The sequence below is a fragment of the Hylobates moloch genome, unplaced genomic scaffold (genome assembly GCF_009828535.3).
Source record: "Hylobates moloch isolate HMO894 unplaced genomic scaffold, HMol_V3 SCAFFOLD_1, whole genome shotgun sequence".
Taxonomy (NCBI): Eukaryota; Metazoa; Chordata; class Mammalia; order Primates; family Hylobatidae; genus Hylobates; species Hylobates moloch.
Genome location: NW_026652276.1, coordinates 193,781,482 through 193,808,803, shown reverse-complemented (window position 1 = coordinate 193,808,803; position 27,322 = coordinate 193,781,482). Strand labels below are relative to the sequence as shown.

The 27,322-nt window shown below is 35.6% G+C and overlaps 1 protein-coding gene across 2 annotated transcripts in view; it reads left to right on the top strand.

Annotated features, from left to right (window-relative positions):
* Positions 1-301: 301 nt before the first annotated feature.
* The window catches only part of BMT2 (base methyltransferase of 25S rRNA 2 homolog), a 116,391-nt gene continuing 89,370 nt past the window's right edge, over positions 302-27,322 (top strand). Inside the window, exons 1-3 of one of the 2 annotated variants that reach the window (XM_058426102.1) lie at positions 302-606; positions 8,993-9,019; positions 17,246-17,387. In XM_058426102.1, coding sequence (XP_058282085.1) covers positions 447-606; positions 8,993-9,019; positions 17,246-17,387 — 329 coding nt within the window. In that variant the 5' untranslated portion in view covers positions 302-446. The remainder of the gene's footprint in view (positions 607-8,992; positions 9,020-17,245; positions 17,388-27,322) is intronic. The other variant, XM_032761495.2, reaches the window with a different exon arrangement.

Sequence of the window (27,322 nt, the reverse complement as noted above, 5' to 3'; positions counted from 1 at the left end):
GCCCAAACTAAGCAAACTGAGACGCGCACGCGCGTTGCTCACAGCTCGTCTCCCGAGGCCGGGCCACAGCGCTTGCGCACAGAATCCGGGGAGGGTGGGGAAGAGATGAGCACCCAGGCCTAGAGCTCCCACTGCCTCAGCCTCCCTATCCCCGCAAGCTCCGCCTCCTCCAGCTGCTCACCTTCCCAAACAACCGGGTTCGCCGCCGGCGCTTTCTGCCCATTGGCCCTTAGCCTTTTCCGTTTCCGCCCAGCCCTCAAAATGCACCAATCAGCTTGCACTTTTGGGTGAGGGTCCACCTCCAAGGTTGTCGCTCCGGCTCCTCTGCCTCCTCCGGCTGCTGCCTCCGCAGCTCCCTCCTCCTACCCCACCTCCTCCAACTGGGGAGCGTCTGCGGGGGCCTGAGGGGCGGCGGTGGCGGCGGTGGCGGCGGCGGCGGCTGCGATATGGAGCCAGGGGCCGGCGGCCGAAATACTGCTCGTGGGCAGAGGGCCGGGTCCCCGAACACTCCGCCGCCCCGGGAGCAGGAGCGGAAACTGGAGCAGGAGAAGCTCTCCGGTGTGGTGAAGAGCGTCCACCGGCGGCTCCGCAAGAAGTACCGAGAAGGTAAACAGCGCGCTGAGGGAGGAGGGAAGGGGAGGCCTCATCACCCCCAACCTCTTGTCACCTCTTCCCTCCTCTAAAGAGGCCACCATTAAAACCTAAAGGATCTGCACGTCCCCCCAGCCGCTGCTGCTCTCCCGGGCCTGGTCTGAGCCCCCTAGTCGGCATCAGACGCGCTCCTCCCCGCCCCCTTTTCTTCGAGGGCCCTTCGGGAGAGTTCTAGGCCTGTAAAGGAATTGAGTCCCCACCCACTCCAAGCCCCTGTCGCCAGCCGGGATGCTGAGGTTGTTGTCACGACACACACAAACACATACACGCTCACAGAGGAGGTGGGGGTTGCTTTTTGCAAGAGACGCCGAGGTAAAACAAGACAGGTAAAATCCATTTGTAAAAGACAGAAAGAAACCTGAGTTGTCCCTCCTTTACGCTTGACCTACCGGCTGTATCATTTGCTTCCTTATCAGACCGTCTTCCTAGTACTTCACTCCTACAACCATGCCGAGCCTTCCTCGCGTTGGCTTCCAGGGTTGGGAAGCCAGGAGGCCTTTTAGCTGACTGGACTTCACATTGTTAAAAGGGGGCGGGCCACACTCGTGGCCCCCACTCCCATTGCTTAAATACTTCGTCTTACTGTTTATTTAGGCGGGTGAGGAAGAGATCTGGGCAGGTTCTGAAAATACCGTTTGGATTGGAAGCCTCCTAAAGACACATGCCGATGAAGCCCACCCTCGGCTTCCATGGATGGGGTTCCGGTGAGAGCCCCTTCTGTGGAAGCTCATAGGGGAAGAAGACTTAGTGGCTTTTGCCTGTGCCTGAAGAGTGTTTATAGTTGGAGTCTACAGTTATCCTTGATATCTTTAAATATAGGCTTTTATACACAGCTGTTTTATAAGATTTTGACAGTGAAAATTCTGTTTTCATAGGCTCGGGAGAGAGACTTCTAAGTATCGAAATGAGGAAAGCTTTCCACTGGTTCTCATTTTAGCTTAATTGCAAACTGAAAAGTCAGCAGCCGTCTGGTGTTAGTCCTATACTTAGTTAATAATTTAGGATTAGAAGGAAAATTATGGCAGTGAAGGAATACAGACAGGTAAGATCATGTTACTGTTGATTTATACACACGTTTCAACTACTCCAGAAAGTTAAAACTAAGTATCCTTTATTCTTTTGAATGTAGTTGATATGTTTCATTTTTCAAACTTTAAAGGTTTCTTTCCTTAGCAAATCAAGCTTAGCTTTTAATAGAGGCTGCTTAATCATACCCAAATGGGGCTTGTAGTTATTGTTTAACAGATAGCAATAGCAAGAGTCTTATCAGACCTACTTAGAATGTTGAAATATGTTTTTTGAAAGAATGCCACCCAAACCCACAATTTAGTCAATAAAATGAGTAGTTACCATAGCAACAACTGCATCATTCTTGATATTCAAAGAATGCTCTTACATAATGGCATTCACTGTAGATTTTATGTTATTTGGAGAAATTAGGAAATAAATGGACACATTTTCCTGCAATTTATCCTGCTATTTTGTACGAATTTAAGTGCATCTTTTTAAAGAGAAAAATGACTAGCATAGAATTCCATTTCTATTTTTACCTTTTAATAATTTCATTATTCATTATTCATTTATTCATAAATGAATAGATTCCACTCAAATTAACACACCAATGTGTCATCTCTTCAAGTGCTGTTTATATGTGCTTAGTTCCCACATGTTTAAACATGTTTTAAGCCTGAGTATTAACCACAGGAACCCTTGTTTATGAGAATTGGAAGTTACCAGATCTAGAATAGATACATGGAGTTCCTAAGTGAATGATCTAGTATGCTTCTGGGGAGTTAAAGTCCTGGCAGTTTAAACATTTGAATGAGACTATTCTTTAGGCGTTTTAATACCCTGAATTTCACCAGTGATCTGGACTTCTCTAGGCGTTGCTTGAATGATATACAAAGCCCCATCAGTGAATTAGCAGAATAAGTGATCCTAATGAGCATGCTCCTTCTACCTTTATTTCTGACGTATGGGCTAAATATTAGTAGTAAAAAAGCCATCTGTGAAAAACTCCGTGCACATAATAATACTAAGGAAATAATTTTTAGTGTTTTACTTTGAGGACTTAGTATTGTGCTGATGGTCCCCAGTCTGTAAACATATTTTACAAGTTCATTTGCAAGTCAGCTGTTATCGTAATCTGAAGAGTGCTTAAGTGCTAGATCAGTCTGCAAAGGCCCATTGAATCAGTAACATACCTGAACTATAGCACCAATAACTATGGAAACTGTACTCCTTTTATCACAATTTTTCTACCAGCAAATGCAGTGAAAATTCCAGCTTAGGATCTTGGAGTTTTAGACTAGAAGGAACCTCTTAGCATTTAGCAGTGATTCCCAAACATGGCTGATCAGCAGATTCAACTGGGTGCCTCTTAGAAAATTCCTGTATTCTACCTCAGATCTGTAGTTTAAGATCCCTATTATTAGGAACTGGAAATTGTCAGCCAGATATTAGAGTGGTGATCTAATAGCTTCTTAATTTTACAGATAAGTGAGCTGAGTCCTAAAAAGACTAAAATAACTTTCTTGACGCTTTGGTAGTTCATTATTAATACTATACATATTTTATGGGAATAATATAGGTTCCCCACCCCCAACTCCAAACCTAATATTAGTGACTCCAAATGTTAGAATAGGAGGGAAAATGGGAAGCAGGAAGTGGCCCTACAATTTGCATTAGGTGAAAAGATATAAATTGATGGGAATGGATGATCCATGGGATAGGTATGATTAGCTGAGTTGGGGCTATACGAGGTGAGGGTTTTTTGGGGAGAGATGGCAGGGAAGGAAATAAGTTAGGGTAGAATAAGGAGGCAAAACAGCCATTGAATATTAAGGACAGGAGTGAGGACTAGATAATGAATGGGAGGTTGGAGAACAGAGCCGCCTTTTCCCTTATCTCTATTAGTGGAATTGAAAATAAAACAGGAACAACAATGAAAATAAGCTGTGTTGTTCTTTTTTGCTGTGATAAGAAAAGATTTTTTTCCACTGTTCTCTAACCATTTGCCCAACTGATGCTAGTTGATGGTGATGAACAGGCTTGGGGTGGGGAAGAGTGGACAGGGTTGTAAAGAGTAGCACGTAGGCTTAATGCACTCTTTTCGTTTACCACTTTTTCCTTCCCCAGTTTATGGCCTGCCGTGTGTCACCACTTAAGAGATTCCGTGCCAATTTGTCTAAAGGTAAAGTGAGAACTGGAGATAAAGGTGTGTTCCAGGCAGCACTCGTATCTGAAGCAGTTACTAAAAAGAAATGGTAGGGAGATGCCTAGCAGTGGTGATGCAAAGGGGTATTTCTGGTGTCTGCCATTGATAGTTAAGAGACAGTCTTTTAAAGTGAGGTTATATAAATGGAAATATGCTTGCACATGTAGGTGTTTTCTGTCTTTGCCATACATAATTTTTAAAATTTGACCTCCATGTAAACCAAAAATATTTTAAATATATAAGAGTTATAGACAGCTTTTTAATAAAAAAAGCTAGTTTCGCTTTTCAAACAGGGACTTCATTATTTAATTAGATGAGCCTGACAGATATCTATCAAATCAAGAGCTGAATTAGAGCCATTTGTGTTTTTGGTTGTCTTTGTATGATTTTTTTTTTCATAATCGTATTCACATGAACCCATTCCTATAATGATTGCTTTTATGCCTGGCAATTTCTCTTTCTAAACTTAAAGCATTTATGTAAAAATTCCAGGAAAATGTAAAAGGCTGCAGTTGTCAGGAGTAAAAGTACACTTTTCATTCCATTTCGTTTTTATTTTTTTAACCTATCTTATGAATATCTTTGAGACATTTTATCAAATTACTCAATCCCTGAATTTACTTGTTCGGCATACCAAACAGATTTAAAACAGTTTATCACATAAACACCTGCAGCTTATAAATCAATCACAAAAAAAGTAAAAGTATGTACTAAACTGTTAAAAGAGGTATTCTGAAGGTCATGGAATTAGGGGGTGATCTTAACAGGTGAATTAGCATGGCAGTGTAGGATAAGCTGAAAAATATATTTGTGATTGACTATTCTTCAGCAAACACTTAAAATGAGAATTGTGGGAGTAGGGGAAAAACTTTAGTATTAAAATAATTTTAAACCAAAAAGTCTAAAAATAAGACAATGAATGTAATGTTGGTGTTTTTCCAGAAACAAAGTTTGGAAGTTGTTTTAAAAATTAGAATGAGACTCCTTTTAATTGAACTTTTATTTTTTTTCCTCAGTGGACTTTAAACACAGCTGCTTTAAAATTTTGACCAAGTCCAAGACCTTAAGAAACTTTGAACAGATTCTTTTCTCAAGTGAGGTTTTGCTGTTTTCTTTTTGTGGTGTTCTTATACTTATTCTGATACAGAATCAGAAAGCTTTTTGTGATAGAATATTTGCCTGATCAGTGAAATAAATAAGGTGAAGATTGTCCACAGAAGGTTCTGTTAAGTTTGCACTAGGAAAGTTTGAACTGCCATTCCCAACAGAAGAAAAAATAATGAAAAGAGTTCAGTAATCAGTAATACTAAAAGAGAAAGGGACCATTTATATAGTCAATTCAATGAAGGGCATGTAGGTATACAATGTACATTAGTATTTAGCTATTTGATTTTGTTATTATTAGTGTTCTTTGTGAGAAGGTATCGTTTTAGGGGCTTTTTGCAGTTGAAAAGATACACTAGAAACCAAAAGCATTGTTGTGGATTCCTTGATTGTTTAATGGAAAATAAACCTACTAACATAGCGGTTCTTAGCCTTGGTTCCACATCAGTATAATCTTTGGAACTTTGTGGAACACAGACATCTATATGTATAAAAGCTCCCAGAGTACACAGTGGACAAAGAGATTGAGAAACACAGCTATTGTAGTAGGAGGAATCTAGGAGAAAGGAGGCTTTTATACTAACCTGATCTAAAGTTAATAATAGCTTAAATAACAGTAGTGATGATGAAAATAGAAGAAGACAGACTTTGAAGATCAGAATAGGCAGTTTCAGTGAAAATAAAGAAGGGTCAAAGATGATGCCAATATTTCTTTCCTGGGAAAATGTAGATAGCTATTAGCATACACTTTGGAAATGGTAGGGGTTGGGGGCAAGAGGAACAGGGTAGTCAGGCAGATTGGCTTGTTATAGGGTGTATATATATAATGGTAATGATTTAGTTTGCAATCTATCCTTTGGAAGTTTAGGATTTGGAAGCCCTCTGTGGAGGTTGAAGTTTTGAGGCAAGTAAACTGCACAGTGGGGTTATAATATAGAACTGAGGACAGATCCTTGGAAGACACCAGTAGTTAAGAGTTTGGAAGAAGAAAGTGGAACCATCACAGAACACAGGGAGTACTCCCAGGGATCGGGTGTCTGCTTTGCTGGGTACCAACACAGTAGTAGAACTATATCTGCCGCCATTTATGCTTCATTTACAGTAGAGTGAAGGTGTTCATAGTGACAGCCTAAAGTCCTCAAGGAAAGGTAAAATTATGTTTACTATAATGTTTCTTAAGAAAATATCAATTTGCTTTGATTTTCGAAGAGTCCCAGTCTTTCAGTATTTTCAGTTGGTTTTGGTGCATTTGTTTTCTTTAATAATTATATATCATGTTTGCAGCTTTAAAGCATCTAAGGCAATGGTTCTTAAAACGTTAGTTGGCTCCAGAATCTTCTGGTGAACTTTTTAAAATGCTGATTCTTAGGTCCCCAGAAAGCAATTTGGTGGATCTGAGATTTGGGGCCCAGGAATCTGCATATTTAATGTCCCTCATGTGATTCTAATTCAGGTGATCATTAGAACACTTTTTGAGAAAACATTGAACTAAGATTTTTCTGTTGCAAAGAAAAGCAGGGTACTTTACTAAAGGATGTGCTCGTCCTGGGAGTTCAAATTGTTTTTCACATTCATTCCTTACTCATATGTGCCTATGAAATATTTATTTCTGTCATAAAAATACAGTATACAGAGTGAAAAATCAGTTGAGATAACTGAATGAGTTAATGATTTTTCAATAATAGATAGTCTCGCTACACCACTGTGTAAAGAGCTACTTGTTTTTTTTTGTTTGTTTGTTTTTTTTTTTTTTTTTTTTGAGACGGAGTCTCGCTCCGTCGCCCAGGCTGGAGTGCAGTGGCGCGCTCTCGGCTCACTGCAAGCTCCGCCTCCCGGGTTCATGCCATTCTCCTGCCTCAGCCTCTCCGAGTAGCTGGGACTACAGGCGCCCGCCACCACGCCCGGCTAATTTTTTTGTATTTTTAGTAGAGACGGGGTTTCATCGTGGTCTCGAACTCCTGACCTCGTGATCCGCCCGCCTCGGCCTCCCAAAGTGCTGGGATTACAAGCGTGAGCCACCGCGCCCGGCCAAGAGCTACTTGTTTTTAAGGCACACTTTAAGAAGTTGTCTTTAAATTTCTTCATTGATAGTTTTGACACATTTTTATATTTTCCATCTTTTGGTAGCCATTTCTATACTGTCTAAATAAGTCAGGCACATTTGTCGCATAGTTCCTGTTATAATCATCTCTTCTTGCAGTATTTTTGTTAATTTACTAGGGCAATCTCATGCATTGTTCACATTTGACAGTTAAGTTGAGACTTTCCTCTTTTATCATACAGTACTTTTGGAGCTCCTGTTTTTACTAGTCCTTGCTAATTAGCAAAAGCAGCAGGATCCCTACCCTCTTCAAGTAACAAAAATAATAGTAGAGATGTTAATCGTAGCTATTCTGTCTTTATGTCTTCAGGGTAGCATTAAGGATTGGATGGCTCCTGGGCATTATCCCTGCCCCTCTTCCTTCCCCCACCAATTCAAGTAAAATTTTCTAAAATGTTCCTCTTTAAATCAGAAGTAATGATGTACTGGAAGTTTAGCAGCATAATGTTTTTAACAACTTTAAATCTAGATTATTAAGGATTATGGCTTAGAGTCCGATCCTCAGGCCTCTTTTGAAATGACCTTTTCGTGGTTGGTCTTTTAGGCCAGTTTATTGTAATGTAAACTCTTGAAACAAAGATCTGGGTTTTTATTAATCATGACAACCCCATCCCCACAAACACAGTTGTATACAGCACCTAGCACAGAATCCTACATAAGTAAGTGCCCCTACCTAAGTGCCCCTTTTACCTTGTGCTTCCATAGCATGATTGTGGCTACCTTTGTGGTGTTTATAACTTACCAGTTCATTTGTCTGTTTTATCTACTAAACTTAGTTGCTTGAGTAAAACTCTGCCTTTTATCTCTGTAGCCTTAGTATGTAGCACCAGGCCTTGTAGATTTAAGGCACACGCACAAAAGAAGCTAATGTAAATATTTCCAGATAGTTGAGTTGTATCTTTTTATATTCATAACTTTAAAATTTTAACTTGTGGATACCCATCTTTTCTAGTTTATGCCCATGTCTTCTTAAATTGAGTATATTAGATTAATTTTACCCTTTTTTAAATGGTCCAAGTTATTCTGAATAGCATCCTATTTTTCTGTAAATATGATGGTAACTATATCCTTACACTCATTATGGTATCTTTATTTGTTCTCATAAGGATGTTGTAGTGGGTATAATGTATGTCTCTTTGTATGTTGGTAATAAAAATGGTAATAGTGAGCCAGGTGCGGTGGCTCACGCCTGTAATCCCAGCACTTTGGGAGGCCGAGGCAGGTGGATCACGAGGTCAAGAGATAGAGACCATCCTGGTTAACTCGGTGAAACCCCATCTCTACTAAAAATACAAAAAATTAGCCGGTGTGGTGGCATGTGCCTGTAGTCCCAGCTGCTTGTGAGGCTGAGGTAGGAGAATCACTTGAACCTGGAAGGCAGAGATTGCAGTGAGCCGAGATCGCACCACTGCACTCCAGCCTGGGTGACAGAACGAGACTCCATCCCGAAAAAAGAAAAAAAGTAACAGTTTTGTGTATTTGTTTATATTTACAGATAAAAATTTTGCAACCCCAATATATCAGTCTCTTAAATTTGAAGTGAAATTTATGCTAGTTACAAAATCTAACATCTGACAACCACTAAACTATACTGACCTATTGTGCTTTAAGTGCAGATACACTAATACCCATTGCTGTGTTTATTTTAGAATAGGTGGTTAATCTTCATGCATTTAGAGCAGCATGTGAGTATCCATTTCCATTTATATAGAAATTAGGATAAGACTTTTTAATTGAACATATGAAAATTAAGTTCCAAAAGGCTGTTCATAAATCCTTTTGTTTGAAAGTTGAAAGTTAAACTAAGCAAGTGCTCTGTGTGGTCATAGACCCATCTGTGAAGTTCACTTTCACAAGGGAATAACATGTTGGTGACACTGGTTATGATTTTTCTTGATTTCTTTCCATCTCCCTTACAGGATGTGTTCAGAGACTTGCATTTTGGAGTAAGTATTTTTATCATTGATATGTTTATAATAAAAGGCTGTTCCAAGAACAGAAGATACGCCGTGAGCCAATGTTTGTAGATATTAAGTTTAATCCATGCATTGTTTTGTTTTGTTGTGTTTTTTTTGTTAATTAAATTGGACTCTTAAGGTTGTCCCAACCCCCCGGCTCTCTGTATTATTTTGCCAGGCTTTTAAGCTCACAACCTTGCTATACACCATTGGTTTTAAGCCATAGCTACACGTTGGATTCATCTGGGGAGTGTTAGAATAAATGACCAGTTGCCACTCCAGACCAGTTAAATGAAACTTCTGGGTGATTCCAATGTGCAGCCAGAATTGGCAGCCAGAGTTGAGAACCACTGCCAGAAATCTAACAAATAATGCAGTTGCAGAGACTAAATAACTGCATTTGACTGACAAAAGACCATTTGTTTGTGGTTAGTAGAGTCTGTGTACTTTCCTCTATTGCAAAGCTTTGCTCATATCCATAAAAGTTCATGAATTAAAAACTTATGAAGAGAAGCAGAGTTTGTGGTTAGGAGCATGACTTTAGCTTTTGACTACCAGGTTTGTTGTGTAACCTTGGAAAAGTTACTTTATCGCTCTACTTCAGTTTCCTCATCTATAAAGTAAAATATCTGCCTCAATGGATTGGTATTATAATTAAATGAGTTAATATTTGAAAAGCACTTAAAACAACATTTGGCATATAGGAAACATAATAAGCTTGTAAAATACAGAAATTTTAAAATAACAGCTCTTTTATCTGTAGCTATACTGCTTAAATGCATTTAAGGACTATGACATTAAAGACTGGATAGCTCCTGGAATTTTTACCTAGACTGTTCTGTCATCTTCTCAGTATTAAATTGACTTTCTCTTTTTTCTTTTTTTTTTTTTTGCCCGTTTTGCTGTTTGTGTTTCTAAGTTTTTATATGAATAAAGTCCAACCTTTTTAGCATGTCAGAATATTGGTAGTGTTTTCTTCCCACATTAGAGAAATGACTATTCATAACATGTTGGCTATAAGATGCAGGTTTTCAAACTTTTGCTTTCTGGTTACTTTTTGGCTCTTAGTTACCAAACACCTTGGATGTTTTTTATCCCACTTTTAGATGTGTCACTGTATCAGGTGTTCAAGAGCTGAGAAGACTGGTCTGTGTATGGCTTAACTATGTGAGACAATCTGAATTCTGAACATTTTGTTTGAATTCCTTGAAATGGTAGCTGAACTTGTTTGCACTTAGTCATGAGTTTCTTTACTTACCTTGTGTTAGAGAAAATGACCGTTTAAAGGTACTTTGAACTTGAATTTGGTAGTCTGGTCATCTACAGATAAGGCATCTTACGGCCCATATTTGGCAATATGCCTAAGTCAGAATTAAATAAATTGTTCTGAATTTCTAAAAGTTTAAGACTTTTGATACTCATATATTTTTTTGCTTTTTTAGAGAATTTGATGGCCCTCAAATTTAATGAAATATAATTTTAATTTTGTAACATATACCATGCTTGTGGCACATCATTTTTTAAAATTAAATTTATTGAGGTATTCGTGTACAGTAAATTGTGTCTGTTTAAAGTATATAATTCCGTGAGTTTTGACAATGCATGCATCTCTGTAAAACCATTACCACAATAAGGTATAGAACATTTTCATCACTGCCAAAATTTCCTCATACTTCTTTGTAGTCAGTCTCTCTCTATACTCTCAGTCTCACATGTCTTTTCACTATAGATTCACCTCCATTTATTTTCGTTTCTTAGCTATTGTGAGTAATGCTGCAATGATTATAGGATTGCAGATATCTCTTTGACATACTGATTTCGTTTCCTTTGGATAAATACCCAGAAGTGGGATTGCTGAATCATATAGTAGTTTTATTTTTAATTTTTTTAGGAACCTCCATAGTGTTTTGGCTGTACTAATTTACATACCCAACATAAGTATACAGGATTCACTTTTCTTCACGTCCTCACCTGCCCTTGTTATCTCTGGTCTTTTTGATAATAGCCATCCTAACAGATGGGAGGTAGTATCTCATTGTGGTTTTAATTTGCATTTTCCTGATAATTAGTTATGTTGAGCACCCTTTTATATACCCATTGGCCATTTTTCGTGTTGTCTTTGGAAAAATATCTGTTCAGGTCATTGCCCATTTTTTAGTCAGATTATTTGTTTTTTTGCTATTCAGTTGTATGAGTTTTTTTATGTATCTTGGATATTAACCCCTTATCAGGTATATGGTTTGTAAATATATTTTTATCTTAAAATGGCATCACATATATACTTGCTAACTTATTTTCTGTGCTTTGTATGTTTTAAAAAGGAGAATTAGGATAGAGTTATTGAGAAAAAATATTTTTATATACATCAAGTATATAAAAATCTAGTGGTCCTGGCATGTAAAAATGCATGAACCTTAGCACCACCTATTCATTTTTTTCACATATAAGTAATTCTTTATCTATTTAGTGGTGTTACTGTTCGTTTCTCCTTGAGCTAATAAATTTTTCGAAAAGATCTGTGTACTGCTATTAAAGAACTTAATGGATATGACTGGACTGTCAGCTGCAAGTTTTTCTTTTGACAGTAACACAAAATGAAAAAGCCTTTTTAATAAGCTTAAAACAATGGCCTCTAGATAAATGACATTGAAATTATTGCTTTTCTGGCCTTGGAACTCTTACTTTGAAAACAGTAACTATTGTGAAAAATTTAAATTCTGCTTTTGAGTCACTACTATTTACTGACAGCCATCATCTGTAGTTTGAATTTTATCTTAGCAACTAATTTGATTTATTTATACTTTTCATGTTTATTTTTTGAGCATAATGAAAATTTAAATATTTTGTCCTCCATTGACTGATCACCCTAATTAACTTCTCTAATTTATACAAATTATAAATCAAAAGTAGTCTTTGCTTTTCCATTTATACTTTCTATTGGGAAAATCACACCTGGTTTTAATAGGCAATATGTATAAATGAGTGACAAAGTACCATAAGGATGGCAGATGGGGGAGGTGTAAGATGATAAAGTGGGAGGCAGATAAACCCTCTTGAAGAAAATATGAATTCAGTTACATTTTGAAGGAAAAAAAATGCTGTACCAGATGGCAGGAGAGAGGTTAATTCATAAAGAGTAATATCAACTCTAAATAAATAATTTAGGAATTCCATTGGTTCACTTTAGTTTGGAACTGTTTTAGAGCTGCGCTTCTGGATGTTAACGTAGAGCAAAAATACTTTTAAACCCATTTCCTTGTACTTGTTTTTTTTTACAAAGGCAGTTGCATTGTAATAATATCTTAATCACAAAGTTATTAGAAACGGAACTCTTTTTAAATTAATGAATGTGCTATTCTTTCCTAGTTGTCATTGTCTTTTTATTAGTAGCTCTTAGTAGCTCTTAATTTATTTTTTAGTTGTGACATATAATGTTTTTGAAGGTGAGTTTAGTCAATGCAGTAGTTATGGTATTATCTTGATATAAGATTCAAAATAATTTGGTTCATTGATTATCATATTGAACTTGGTTTGGCAACTTTAAGTTGGCATCACTCATGTTTAAAATTATGAATTTGTTTTTTAAAATGGGTGTTTAAAAAAATTTAAGTGTTACGGGATAACAATAAATAGAAGTCATGTTAATGAGAACTTTGTTCTAGAATTTTGTAAGACAATTTAAGCTGTAGAGCATATATTTTTAAATTGTGCTTTCTAAAAATAATTTGTGAATTCTCTGTAGTTGGTCAAAGTAAAATGTGTGTACCCATTGCAGATTTTGTTCTCCACGCCTCCCTTTCCCCTTGTACCTGTCTCTTTCTCTCTTTCTCTCTGTCTCACTTTTACTTTAAGACACATGTATTTTTTCTAGAATGCCTATAAGAAATTGGTAAGAAAATGGGTTATTAATTATAACACTTTTGAGTCATTCACAGATGCCATTATATTAAAATAAATCATAAGGCTAATTACTCATTGAGAGTTCTGATAGAACTTGAAGACCTAAATGTTTCTTATACTGTGTTGACTAGACCTTTCATGCAAACTTCAAGAAGTTCTAGCTCCTGATTTACCTCTTAATAATGAAAAAATGTCCTTTTAAATAGTATATTTTTTAATTGTTAGTTGACCTAATAACTAAGTGATAAAAAAATCCTTAAAGTTGAGTTTTAATATATTATTTGTATATGCAGTTTGAGTTGGTAGAGGAGTTTTAAATATGTATACTGGGCACTGGTGGACCCTAACTTTTTTTGGATTTTAGAACCTGAATCATAGATTACTTTGAAAAACTTTGCACAAAATTTAAATACCATTATTTTAAATACTATAAAAACAAAAAATGGGCTATTATGAAAATACTTAATTTTTCTCATTCTGTTTTAATAATTTCATTTATTTTTAAAATTACCTTAAGCTTTCAGAGGTATTTTGGGAAGTGGAATTTTCTCATAACTAAAGGCCAGCTATGTTTTTTGTTCAATTTTATAACCACCAGGCTTTTAACAAAATGTATACACAGTACTCAGAGTTTGAAACATTTTTGTTTTATAAATATATGAAATAAAAGTTTTGGGTCCAGGATGCCTTACATAGGATATAGGGAACCCGTCAGGTTCATATCTCTTTTATAGCATTTCCACATTTTCTTTACATGTCTTCTTCCCTTTTTTTGATACCAATGCCTGCTCATTATTTCCTGTAGCATTTAATATGGAGTATTTTTAAAAGAAAATCTGTTGAAAGAAGGAAAAATATATACAATTGCACCATCTACTGTCAGTTATATATTTAAGTATACTTCACTTTATGAATCACATCAATTTTCAGTGTCAACACACTTTGTGAGAGTCTGCAGACTCCTCAATGTTAATGAAATCGTTAAATTGAAGTTGTTTGGTTAATCTGAGTTGCATTAGCCTACAAAGTTTGAATTCTTCCTTAGAACTTCAGTAAGGTAGATAGCCATAAAATTTCATTAGGTGGTATTTCAGAGAATTTTGTTGAGTATGAAAAACTAGAGGTCTTCTAAAAAGTTGTAAGGTAGTAGGTTTCTGTATATTTTCAGTTCTTTGCATCTTATAGCTAGTAGAATAATTATAGAGTAAATTGAGTTTCAAAGTATATAGTGACATGGCAAGGACTCTAAGAATTTCTAACAGATGCCTTTGTTGCCTCACATAGCACACCCTTTGTCCTCACCCATGGTAGATAGACACTTTGAGCTCAGATTCACTAGCCCTTACATAGACCCACTTTAAATGAGTGCTGCTTTTTTGTGTTCTGCCTTTCTCCCACACTGCTGGAGCTCACTGAGATTGTCCCCTTATTCAGTGGCTAAATGCAGACTACCAGTGCAGATTGTTAATAATTCTCAGTTAATGGGTATAAGAACTTAGAGATAAATGCCGTGGCCTCCCATTCTTTAGGTGCACAATTCTGAACACATTCGGTATGCTTTTCAGTTTGCCAACAGCAGCAACGTCAGTAAAGCATCCTTGTATTAGTTTTTTCTCCTTCCCATCTTTCCACTTCCTTACTCCTATTTCCTAGGATTCTCACCCAATTAAACTACATGGACCCAGTTCTTTGTCTTAAGTTGTACTTTTTTTTTTTTTTTTTTTTTTTTGAGATAAGAGTTTGGCTCTTGTCACCCAGGTTGGAGTGCAATGGCATGATCTCGGCTCACTGCAACCTCCACCTCCCAGGTTCAAGCGATTCTCCTGCCTCAGCCTGCCGAATAGTTGGGATTACAGGCATGCGCCACCACACCTGGCTAATTTTGTGTTTTGTAGTAGACGTGGGGTTTTACCATGTTTGTCAGGCTGGTCTCAAACTCCTGACCTCAGGTAATCTGCCCGCCTTGGCCTCCCAAAGTACTGGGATTACAGGCATGAGCCACCACACCCAGCCAAGTTGTACATTCTGTAGACTCTAAGAAGTCTTGCAGAAAGGGAAAGAAAATATGTTTGTTTTAAGCATAGCTTTTCCCAGGTATATGTTATCATAGAACTTTTGTTTGAATGACTCCTATTAACAGCACATATAATACGTTTATGTATTTATTTATAATGTATAGATTCTATAGGACAGTGAAACTTAAAAGTTCAAAAAAAGGCCTTCTAGACTTGACGATCCACCTTTAAAATTATAGAATACCTTAATGAATGATTTAGTTTCAAATTTGGTGGATAAAGTCAGAAATAGTGTTATGAACCATCATGGGTTTATGAAAGTGTCATTAATTAAAATATTGTTTCGAACACCTCACTTTCTGAAGTTCTATTTAGAGACTTGATAAATAACTACATCTGAAAGATGTTGCTAAAACTGAGGAAAGCAGTAGTGTGTTTAAATTAGTATTCCAATACAGCAGGCAGGCCCTCAAACTGTATCTCTTTAATGAACTTCAGTATGTAGTAGTCTCACAGGAGCATTTGTGTATACCTTCTACCTGAACATTGCATCTGCCTCAAACTTCACCCTTTTTTCTTTTTCCTTGGACTTGTGTTTTATCAATAGTTATTTTATCACAGAAGGTCATTTGTAAATGAAACTGCTAGAAAAAAACATTAATAGGAATTCAGGTCAAACTGCTAAAAAAAAAAAAAAAGAACATTGGCCATTATATTAAAATAAATCATAATTTATTATGATTTAACATGATTGAACTTGAATACCTTAACATTTCTAAAACTGAGGAATTTTTATTTGAGAATCTAGAAAACTTTTGCCTGCTTTTTTTAAGTTAGTAGTTATTGCCAGTCTGATATGTAACAAATTGAGAGTCCAGTCACTACCCAAATGTTAGTGATTAATGGAAATATTTGTATATGAGTACATAGCCCCCTCAAAAATAATTCTCTCAGGTTTAAAATCAGTATTCAGGCCAAGACTCAGACTGATATATAGTCAACAATGTGCGAGAGGGTTTGTTTGTATCCTTACTCTTCTTTCTTGATCAAATTAGAGGGCTAATAGTTTGGTTTTCAACTCAGTACTTATTAGACTGTAGACCCTAAAATACCCAGTAAATGGGATTAATTGAAAGTTTTTCAAATTTGAATAGTTAAGTATTGATTGTTACATTTGAACTATTATAATTCCTTTTCTGTTTAAAAAAAAAACCTCTTAAATGTAAGAATTCAATAATCTTAAGTGGAGGAAGAATTTTAGTATAATTATCTCCCACATTTGGCTGTTCTATTTACAGTTTTAAGTTTATTCTGTCCCCAAATAATGGCCTACATTTCATTATGGGGCGTGAGAACCTAACTCCTATGTCCGAGGACAGTGAATGAAACTACCCTGATAAATTTTGTTTACTCTATTACCATTACAGTTGCATTAATGTCCTTTATTTAGCAGTAGCATTCTCTTACCTTTATTAGTCATCACAGTGATGTTTCCAATTTCATATTGTGATGACTGATTTAATTTTATTTAAAAAAAAGATAGTAGCTGAATGGATAATGTAGTCAGCTTATAGTTTTTTATATAGGACATTTTTTAAGGCTTACAAACTTTGGAGAGGCTTCCAGAGTAATTTCCTTCAAGGCAATTTTTGATATTTTTGACCTAGAATTATAAATTTTTAAACTACATTATGCCTAGAGCAAGTCCAAGTGTGTAAATAGAAATATTTACTTGATTGCTTAATTTACATTGTCATCTTACCTACCAACCCCTTTTTAATAAATGTAGAAATACAAGAAGATAACAGTCAATAGAAACACAAGAAAATAACAGTCAAGAAGCAGGTTTATGTGTTTGTACTCAGCTCCTGCAAAGTCATATTGCCCAACAGTAACAGGAAAAGTAATTATTGAGTACTCAGCTGTAATTGTTTCTTACCAGCATGTCTTTGGATTATTAACTGATAACTCATATATACATTATCTGCGTATATTTTGTCAATTTTTCCAGCTTCACAAATCTGTTATCATTCATTTATTTATTAAATAATAATAATTAAAATGCATCCCTTTACATGAAGAAACTTTTATTTAAACATTTTTATTTTTATTTAAATGTATTTATTTAAATGTGTAAACATTTATTTAAACATTTTAAATATGTTTAAAATTTTGTGAAGTTTTACTTTATAATTTTGCTTATATTTATCTTTAAATAATTTCACATTGTGCTAAAACTTATTTCAAGAATCTGACATGTTTCAGTGTAAACTTAATTCATTTATCTCTTTGTTTTTAGTGGGAGATTTTGATAAGATTTGGCGAGAACACTGTGAGGATGAAGAAACTCTTTGTGAATATGCTGTTGCAATGAAAAATTTGGCAGATAATCATTGGGCAAAAACTTGTGAGGGCGAAGGTCGTATTGAATGGTGTTGTAGGTAAGTACTTTTATGAATTAATGTTTTTAGTTTCAAATGTATTGTTGTAACTTTTTTTTTTTTTTTTTTTTTTTGTCTGAGACGGAGTCTTGCTCTGTCACCCAGGCTGGAGTGCGTGGCGCGATCTCGGCTCACTGCAACCTCCACCTCCCAGGTTCAATCAATTCTTCTGCCTCAGCCTCCCAAGTAGCTGTGATTATAGGCACCCACCACCGCACCCGGATAATTTTTGTATTCTTAGTAGAGATGGGGTTTCACCATCTTGGCCAGGCTGGTCTCAAACTCCTGACCTCATGACGTGCCCACCTCAGCCTCCCAAAGTGCTGGGATTACTGATGTGAGCCACCGCACCTGGCCAAAACTCTTAAATCTAAGTGATGCTGTATATAATTCATAGTGCCAAAATAGAATACCAGAAATACTATGAAAGAGATCATGTCTTTTATTTATTTATATATTTATTTATTTTTAATTATTATACTTTAAGTTTTAGGGTACACGTGCACAATGTGCAGGTTTGTTACATATGTATCCATGTGCCATGCTGGTGTGCTGCACCCATTAACTCATCATTTAGCATTAGGTATATCTCCTAATGCTGTCCCTCTCCCCTCTCCCCACCCCACAACAGTCACCGGAGTGTGATGTTCCCCTTCCTCTGTCAGTGTGTTCTCATTGTTCAATTCCCACCTGTGAGTGAGAACATGCGGTGTTTGGATTTTTGTCCTTGCGATAGTTTACTGAGAATGATGGTTTCCAGTTTCATCCATGTCCCTACAAAGGACATGAACTCATCATTTTTTATGGCTGCATAGTATTCCATGGTGTATTAGGCCGGGCGTGGTGGCTCACGCCTGTAATCCCAGCACTTTGGGAGGCCGAGGCGGGCGGATCACGAGGTCAGGAGATTGAGACCGTCCTGGCTAACAGTGAAACCCCGTCTCTACTAAAAATACAAAAAATTAGCCGGGTATGGTTGCAGGTGCCTGTAGTCCCAGCTACTCGGGAGGCTGAGGCAGGAGAATGGCCTGAACCTGGAAGGCAGAGCTTGCAGTGAGCCGAGATCGCACCACTGCACTCCAGCCTGGGCGACAGAGCGAGACTCTCAAAAAAAAAAAAAAAAAAAAAAGAAATCATGTCTTTTAAAACAACTTTTCTCCCTTTTGCTTCACTTTCCCCAGGTCTGTTTCATTTACCTTTTTAAATAAAAATGCTTTTGACACACTTGTTTTAACTGTTAAAAAAATATGGCTTTAAATGCATTTAATACATACAATACATTTAAATATAATGATTTAATACTTGACTCATTAATAAGTTATGGTATAAAAATTTCTTTAAATAATTATTTAGATTCAAGTAAAAGTGAGTTCTATAAAGTCTTAAAACATCTTAAAATTTTTAAAATCTTGAATTTTTGATGTACGATTCAGGGTAGTCCAGCATTTATATTGACTTTGGATAATGTTTATTTTCTCATGATATAGATTCTAATGTTAAAAATATCAGAAAATGAAATAATGCTGATACTAGTTCTCTCAATGTGGTAAAATTATAAGAAAGGATAAGTATATTGACTAAACTTAAACATGAATTCCCTGAAAAACTCCCTATTGGGTACTATGCTTATTGCCTGGGTTGTGAAATAATCTATATACCAAACCCCTGTGACATGCAATTTACCTATATAACAAACCGCAAAAGTAACTCTGGACCAAAAAAAAAAACCTAGAGACTAAATAAATAAACATGAATTCCCAAAAATAAAGCATTGTCTTTCTCATGGACAGTAAGTTTATGGTAACTTCTGATTTACATTTTCTTTCCATTTTTATTCAAAAACTTTTACATCTCATTTTAAAACTGTAATAATGCATATTTCATTCATTCAACAAATAATTCAGAGAAAAATATGTATTTAACTTAGTTCTTTTATTTAATAAATAATATTTAGTGATTGTCTATTTTGTACCAGTCATATTATAGGCACTAGGAGTACAATGAAACTCACAAAATCCTTGCTCTCATAGAGCTTACATGCTAGTTGGGGTGAGTGGCCAGAAACAATGTGTTGGTTAAATTTATACTAGTTCAGACAGTGGTGAGCGCCATGAGAAAAATAAAGCAAGGAAAACTAAAACAATTTTAAGTAAGGTAGGGAAAGATGTGTGCCAGTGATATAAAGGAAATGAGAGAGTAAGCCAGCCCTACCAAGTCTAAAGACCTTGAAGAAGAGGCATGCTGACATGTTTCAGAAACAACCAGGAGACCAGTGTGGCCAAGGCAAAATGACAGAGGGAGAGAGGTAGAAAATAAGCTAATGAACAGCTGGATTTTGTAGGGTCTCATGGACCATTTTAAAGACATTGATTTTTACTCTGACATGGGAAGTCATATGGCTGTTTTGACAAAAGAAGTGACAGGATTTTATTAACCTTTTGCAAGGTGTCAAGAATTCTTAAGAATTAATTTCTGTGTTAAGAATAGACTATAGGAAGGGCAAGGGTGTCAGTAAGGGAACCCAGTTAGAAAACTACTTCAATAATCATGGCACGAAATTATAGTTAAACAGTTGGTGAATGAGAATAGTGAGTTGACAGGGCAGTGTACTAGGATTAATGCCCAAATAAGTATAATGACTCAGAGGAGCCAGGGAGGTGATGGGGCACACATTTTAGTGATTATGATGATATGTAAGGGAATTGAAAATATATAGTGAGAAAGTGGTACCATCAGTGGATTATGGAGTCAAAGAATAATGGAGTTAAGGAACTAAAGAAAGGTGCCAGAATAATAGGAGATGGGATGGTTGGGGTTAAATGTTTTTATTTGCATTTCTAGAGAGAAAATGGTTATAAATCTGACTGTTTTACAGAATATACATTTTCTCCCTCAAGTTAAGAACAAAATGAGGCATACTACTGAACCAAATAGTTCCCCTGTAACAGAAAGTCAGGAAATCAGTACTATTGCCATTTAAGACCATCGTTGTTGGATTTTAGCGTGTGCTTTTAAATTACTATTACAGTACAGCAGGCAGGCCCTCAAACTGTATCTCTTAAATGAACTTTGATAGGTAGTATTCTCATAGGAGCATTTGCTTTTACCTTCTACTTGAACAATGAATCTGCCTCAAACTTCAGTCTTCTTCCTTTTTCCTTGGATTTTTGTTTTATCAATCGTTATATTATCACATGAGGTCATTTTTTATGTAAACTGCTGAAAAAATCATTAGGAATTTAGGTCATACTGTTAAAAAAAAGAACAGTGGCAAGATATGGTTAAATTTCTTTTTTTTTTTTTTTTTTTTACTATCAGAAGTAATACTAAGAGAAGTTATGTAATGTCTTTAAACATAAAACTAGGTTTGGGGAAAAGACTGAAACAATATTATGTTTTGAAACTTGAGTTATATATAATTGTGAGCTATATGCAATTTTTTTCTCTTTTTGATAATTCTAAAAGCAATGTCAGTTTGAAAGCTAAAGTGGGCTTTAAAAAGGGTTGGACAAAAGTTTGCTTCTTGCTATACTTAAAACTTATGGGAATATGTTATATGACGTAAGCCTTACTGACATTATCCTGCTAAGGACAGAATAATAAAATTTTATATGTAATATGAACCATTAAAAGCCAGGAAAAAAAATGCAATATACAGGTATAGCTATACCTTCAATAAAGGAATTTGCCTTTTTTAGCTCTTTAAATACAGAGAAACATGTACTATAAACACACTATTTCCTGAACTATTTGAAAGTAAATTGCAGATAACATTACATTTTATCCCTTAATCTATTAGCACACATCTCCTAAGAATTAGGAAATTTTTCTACATAACCACAACACCGTCATCATATTAAGACAGTTAACAGTAATCTAATTTTCTAAAATACTTGGTTCATAAGTTCAGGTTTTTTTTACTGTCTTCAAAATATATTTTAAAATTTATGTATTTTATATATATCTTTTTTTTTCTAAATCCAATCAAGTCTCATACATTGCATTTGGTGATTACAGTTCTTCAGGTTCTTGGTTTTTTTGTTTGTTTGTTTCATAACATTGAGTTTTTAGACAAATGTCAGTTAATTTGTAGAATATCCCACATTCTGCATTTTGCAATTGTTGGTTCAAGCTGGTTAATAGTGTTGTTCAAGTATTCTATATATCTTTACTGATTTTCCTTTCTTAGCTTTTTTATCTATCATTAACCAATAAAGATGTTTTTAAGATACCATTTTTCTCAGTTTTTCTATAGTAGTTACTTGGCTCTTATAGAGATTTAATTTTTCTGTTGAAGTTCTCTGTTTTTATCCATTTGGGTTGTCTTTTTCTCTATTTTAAAAAAATAAAATAGTTATTTTAAAGTTTTTGTCTGCTTATTCTAACATGTCTTATCTATGGGTCTGTGTCTTTTGGCTATTTTTTTCTTTTGGTTATGGATCATTTTTTCCTGCTTTATGAGTGGTAATTCTGTTTTTATACTGGCACTGTGTTTAGCAGAGATTGGCATAAATACCCTTTTTCTCCAGAGAGACATGCTTTTTTTGCTCTGAAAGGCAGCTAGAATGAAAGACTGAACACTTTGATACCATCAGGAGTTGAGCTGTATTGGAGCTGGATGACCTCTTGAGATGGTTTCAACTCACTTCTGGTCTCAAGTGCTTTGATAGTGAGTGAATCCTGTTCTGTGTATATTACAGGTGCAACTCTCTTGCAGGACATAAGCCTAATCTTTTTCTGTTTTTTAGTCCCACTCGCAGCCACCAGTGCTGTTGCTGCCTTCACATACTCATAAATAGACCTGTGGAGGGAATCAGGAGGAGAATGGGGAGAATTATCAATACATTTGAGTTTCTTAAAGATATCAGTCTGTCACACAGCCAAGCAGTTGTTAAAAGCTCTGCCATTTCCCTTTAATCCAGCAGAGTATTTCTGCCCTAGAAGGCTTGATTCTCTGCAGCCCAGGTACCATTTCAGCAAATGCCCCAGTGCCTGTGATCCCTTCTCATTTTGGAAGGACTTGTGCTTGTCTGTAATTTATTTCCTTTAGACCCCTTTGCATTCTCATCTCTCGTAATTTCTTTTTAATATGTTGTTTTTTAAATTGTATCATATGAGCTGTTCTGATAATCTGCATCCTAATTCCAAACTAGTTTTGTGTTCTACATGCAGGATTATCTGATTGTTTTCTCATGGTACCAATTATTTATTTCCTCAATCTCATTTATTTCCTGTAAACTGAAAGTTGGGTCTAAAGGATTGATTCAGGTCAGATATTTTTGCAAAAATATCTATTAGATGAAGCTTCATACATCATTTTGTGTCATATTAGTAGGTTTTTATTGTGAGGTGTACCGCCATTAGAGATACTAAATGTTGTCATTTGGTTAAGGTGGTATCTACTCAATCTTTCCATTGTAAACTTATGTTATCCCTTTATAATTAAGTAACATGTAGAGTGATATTTTGGTTTGTGGATCAATCCTCTTTCCTAACAGTCTTTCAACAAACAGTTTTACTTCCATTTATTAAATAATATTTAGGGTTACAAAATAATTATTTTTAAAATTGTATTATTTCTTGACATTTATTAGCTGGCATTCTTTTGTAAATAAAAGAATTTTCCTTTATAAACAGTGAATGATGATTACATGCTATCCAGAAAATCAGATTAAAAAAATTGCAATTCTGTTTAATTACCAATTTTCACAAAAGCAATTGGTATAATAGTCAATTACAGTTAGGACAACTGGGTTGTGGGGTTTTTGGTTTTTTTATTGGAATGTCACAGTAACATCTTGGATTTTTATTTATTCCATTTTTCATTATTAGTCTTTTTTCAGGGGGTGGGGTGTTCAAATAATTTCATATTAGGCAGCAGGAGCCCAGTCAAAGTTTACTTCTGTGTTTTACATCACCTGTGAGCACTTTCTTGCTCTGTAGTACAAAGATGAGTCTTTGCTTCCCCTCGTCGAGACCTGGAATCACTGTTTCTTCAGGGAGTCCTAGTTTCATTTAGTGGGAAATGGCATTTGAAAAGTTACATGTGGGCACTAGATGTGCACAGGGTGTGCTTTATTCTGCATCTTTTTGGTAAAGAGAATTAGAAAAATATATAATATGTTATATAGTGTTATATATAAATATTCAATAAAATTCCTAATTGATATTTTCCACTCCAGTTTAATAAGATTTTTGCTTAACAACTTTGTCTTATATTTATTTTTGCTTAACTTCTCTGTTTTTTATTTCTCTTCTGTTACGCCGAAGGACTTGGTTCTGAATTACATTAATACATTAGCCTTTTCCTACAATTTACATAAAATGATTTAAAAATTGCAATACTGATTTTCTAAAAATAAAATAACTGAAATGTAAGATTTCTTTGCAGTTCTTTTGTCTTTAAGACATATCCCACCAAGGATCGGAATATATGCTTAAAAGTTGCTTGAAACAGTTCTTTTCTGTATGGTTGTAATACCAATTTGCTATACAGTTGATTTCACTTTATTTTCAGTTTGGGGCGTTTTTTGTTCTTATTTTAATTTTGGAGAATATAAAACATTTATATGGTTCAAAAGTCAAACCTTATAAAAAGGTATACTCAAAAAAGACTCCCTTTTATTTTCTTCGTTTACACCTGCCTCTGTTACCAACAAAGCTGGTTCACCAAAAGATGGGGTCTTTCTCTGTTCATTGTCACGAAACCAGTACACAAAACCAGAAGTGAGTATCAAGCACTGCAGGCTTTATTTGATGGCCATGGAATTGAGAAGCAGGAGCATAGCTCACAATTCAACTTCTCCACTAGTGAAAGGCTGGGGGGTTAAAATACAGGGTTTTCTAATGAAGGCATTGGACATTAAAAGCAAGAGGATTAATATTCATGTCTTTTCTAGAAATGGGCAGTGAACTTTCTAGAACTGGAGTGCCACCATCCTTTTTGTCCTTTTATGGCTTCTTCCAGTTGTTAGGGTCATTTGCCAACTGTCATGGAACTGGTGGGAGTACCATTTCATTTAGCATGGAAATGAGTTTATAATGAAACGTGAGGTCTTTTCATTAGGTCAGCTATCTTGGTTCTAACGAGTCTCAGCTGGTCTCATTATTTCGAAGGGAACTTTTTATTACAAGTATCCTGTTTCTTAAAGATAAGCAGAGTTGGGGCAGGATCAGAATTCAACTGTCATATAGGCATTACACCAGGTAACACCTCCTATGGGTAACCATTTTCATTTGTTTTATTTTTATCCTACCAGTGTTTGTTTTTGCAAAAATAAACAAATTCATACCCATGTACATATGCATATGTACATATATCCACCCTTATCCCTGTAGGTGGTAGTGTGTTGTATACTGTTATATACTCTGTACCTTTCTTTTTTACTTAATATGAGAATTAACTGTATTTGGTATTGCTCAGGAGTCTTCAGAGAAACAGAAGCAATAGGATGTGTCTGTTTGTATGTACAGTAATATTTATTATAAAGAATGCATATGATTATCAAGTTTGACAACTCCTAAGATCTGCAAGGTGAGTGGGCAAGGTGGCAATCCATGAGAGCTGAAGGTATAGATCCACTCTAAAGGCCAGCAGCCTCTAGACCCACTTCGAGTCTGAAGGCAGGAAAAAGCTGGTGTCCCAGTTCAAAGGCAGTCAGGCAGGAGGAATTCTCTTGAATTATTCACAAGAGAGTCAGCTTTTTTGTTCTATTCAGGTATCAACTGATTGAATGAGGCCCACTCACATTACGGAAAGGCAGTCTGCTTTATTTAGTCTACCAATGTAAATGTTAATATCATCCAAAAACACCCTCAAAGAAACACCTAAGATAATGTTTGACAATTGATACCTAAAATTAACCATCACAGGTATACAGATATATTCCTCATTTTCATGACTTGTTTACAAGCTTTTGCTGTTACATATAGTGCTGTAATGAATAACCTTGTGTATGTGCATTTTGTATTTTTGTAATTGTATATTTGTAGATTCCTAGGTGTGGAATTGCAGGAATGGAGACTAAATGCATATGTGATTTTATTAGATGTGCTTGCCAAATTGCTCTGTGTAGAGGTTCTATCATTTTGCAGTTTCACCAGCAAATAAATAAATAAATAAGAATACCCATTTCTCTATAACTTCACCAACACAGTATGTGGCTCAGCTGTTGAATTTTTCTCTGATAGATTAGAATTGGTATCTCTAGCTTGAGTTTATTTTACATTTCTCTTATGAGTGAGGTAAAGTACCTTTTTATATATTTAGGAGTCATTTGCCTTTTTTTTTCTGTGAATTATGTGATCATGTTTTTGATAGTTTTTTTTTTTCTGTTGACTTTTGGTCTCTAATTTTTCTTGATTTTTTTAGAGCTCTTTATATCATTTATAAGTATTTGTGCCCTTTGTCTTTGACTGTATCTTTTGCCATACAGAAAGTTTTTGCTTTTATGTAGTTAGATGTATCAGTCTTTTGTTTTATTGCTTCCAGATTTTGATTGTCTTAGAAAAGCTTTCCTAATTACCAGACTGTAGGAATTCAAATAACAATTTGTTATTCACTCATGTTTTCTTCTAGTACTTAGGGGATTTCTCCTTTATTACATTAAATCTCTGACCTGTTTAAAAGTCAAATTTGGTATTTCTTGTGAAGTATTGATCTAATTTTTTTCTACCAAAGTTATCCATTTCCCCAACATTTATTAAAAACTTTACCTTTTCTTCAGTAATTTGATATGACATTTACATGATGTACTAAGTTTCCCCACATAGTTGGTTTTGTTTTAGCTTTTCTGTCATATTCCATTGTGTATATCATTGATCCATGCCTACTACCACTGTTTTAATCATAAAGACTTATAATGCTGTTCTGTAGCATCTTTTCCCCATCCCCCCATCTCACACTATTCTTCTTCAGGGTTTTCTTGGTTTTTCTTGCTTTTGCTTTTTTCCACATGTACTTTAGGATCAACTGGTCCAACTACATTTTAAAAATTACTTTCATTGAGATTACATTAATTTTTCATAAATTGGGAACAACAGCTATCTCAATAATGTTGAATCATCCTATCCATTAAAAAGATATGTCAGCCGGGCATGGTGGCTCATGCCTATAATCCCAGCACTTTGGGAGGCTGAGGCGGGCAGATCACGAGGTCAAGGGATTGAGACCATCCTGGCCAACATGGTGAATCCCTGTCCCTTCTAAAAATACGAAAATTAGTTGGGCGTGGTGGTGTGTGCCTGTACTCGCAGCTACTTGGGAGGCTGAGGCAGGAGAATCACTTGAACCCAGGAGGCGGAGGAGATTGCAGTGAGCCAAGATCGCACCACTGCACTCCAGCCTGGTGACAGAGCAAGACTCCGTCTCAAAAAAAAAAAAAAAAAAATGTCTTTCCATTTGTTCTAGTCTACTTTAGTCAAAAGTAGCAGACTACTTTGCAAAGTAGTGTTTTAAGGTTTTCTGTATAGCGGTTATGCACATTTCGTGTTGTGCTTACTCCTAGTTATTTTGTCATTTTTATTGCTGTTGTAAATGTCCCCTTCCCTTCTGTTATACAGCTATGCACTGCATAATGACATCTCCATCAACAGTGGAAATATATGGACTATATACAATGGTAGTCCCATAAGACTATAATATTGTACTTTTACTATACCTTTTCTATGTTTAGATACACAAATACTTAACCACTGTGTTACAGTGGCCTACAGTATTCAGTATGGTAACATGCTGTAGACATGTAGTAGGCTATACCATCTAGATTTAAGTATACTCTGGTGATTTCACAATAATGAAGTCACCTTAATGATGCATTTCTTGGAACATATCCCCATTGTTAAGCAACACATGACTATATTCTAACAGGCTATTGTGTGTGTACATATATATGTGGATGGTTTTCACTTTTTAGTGTTTTACATCCTACCATTTT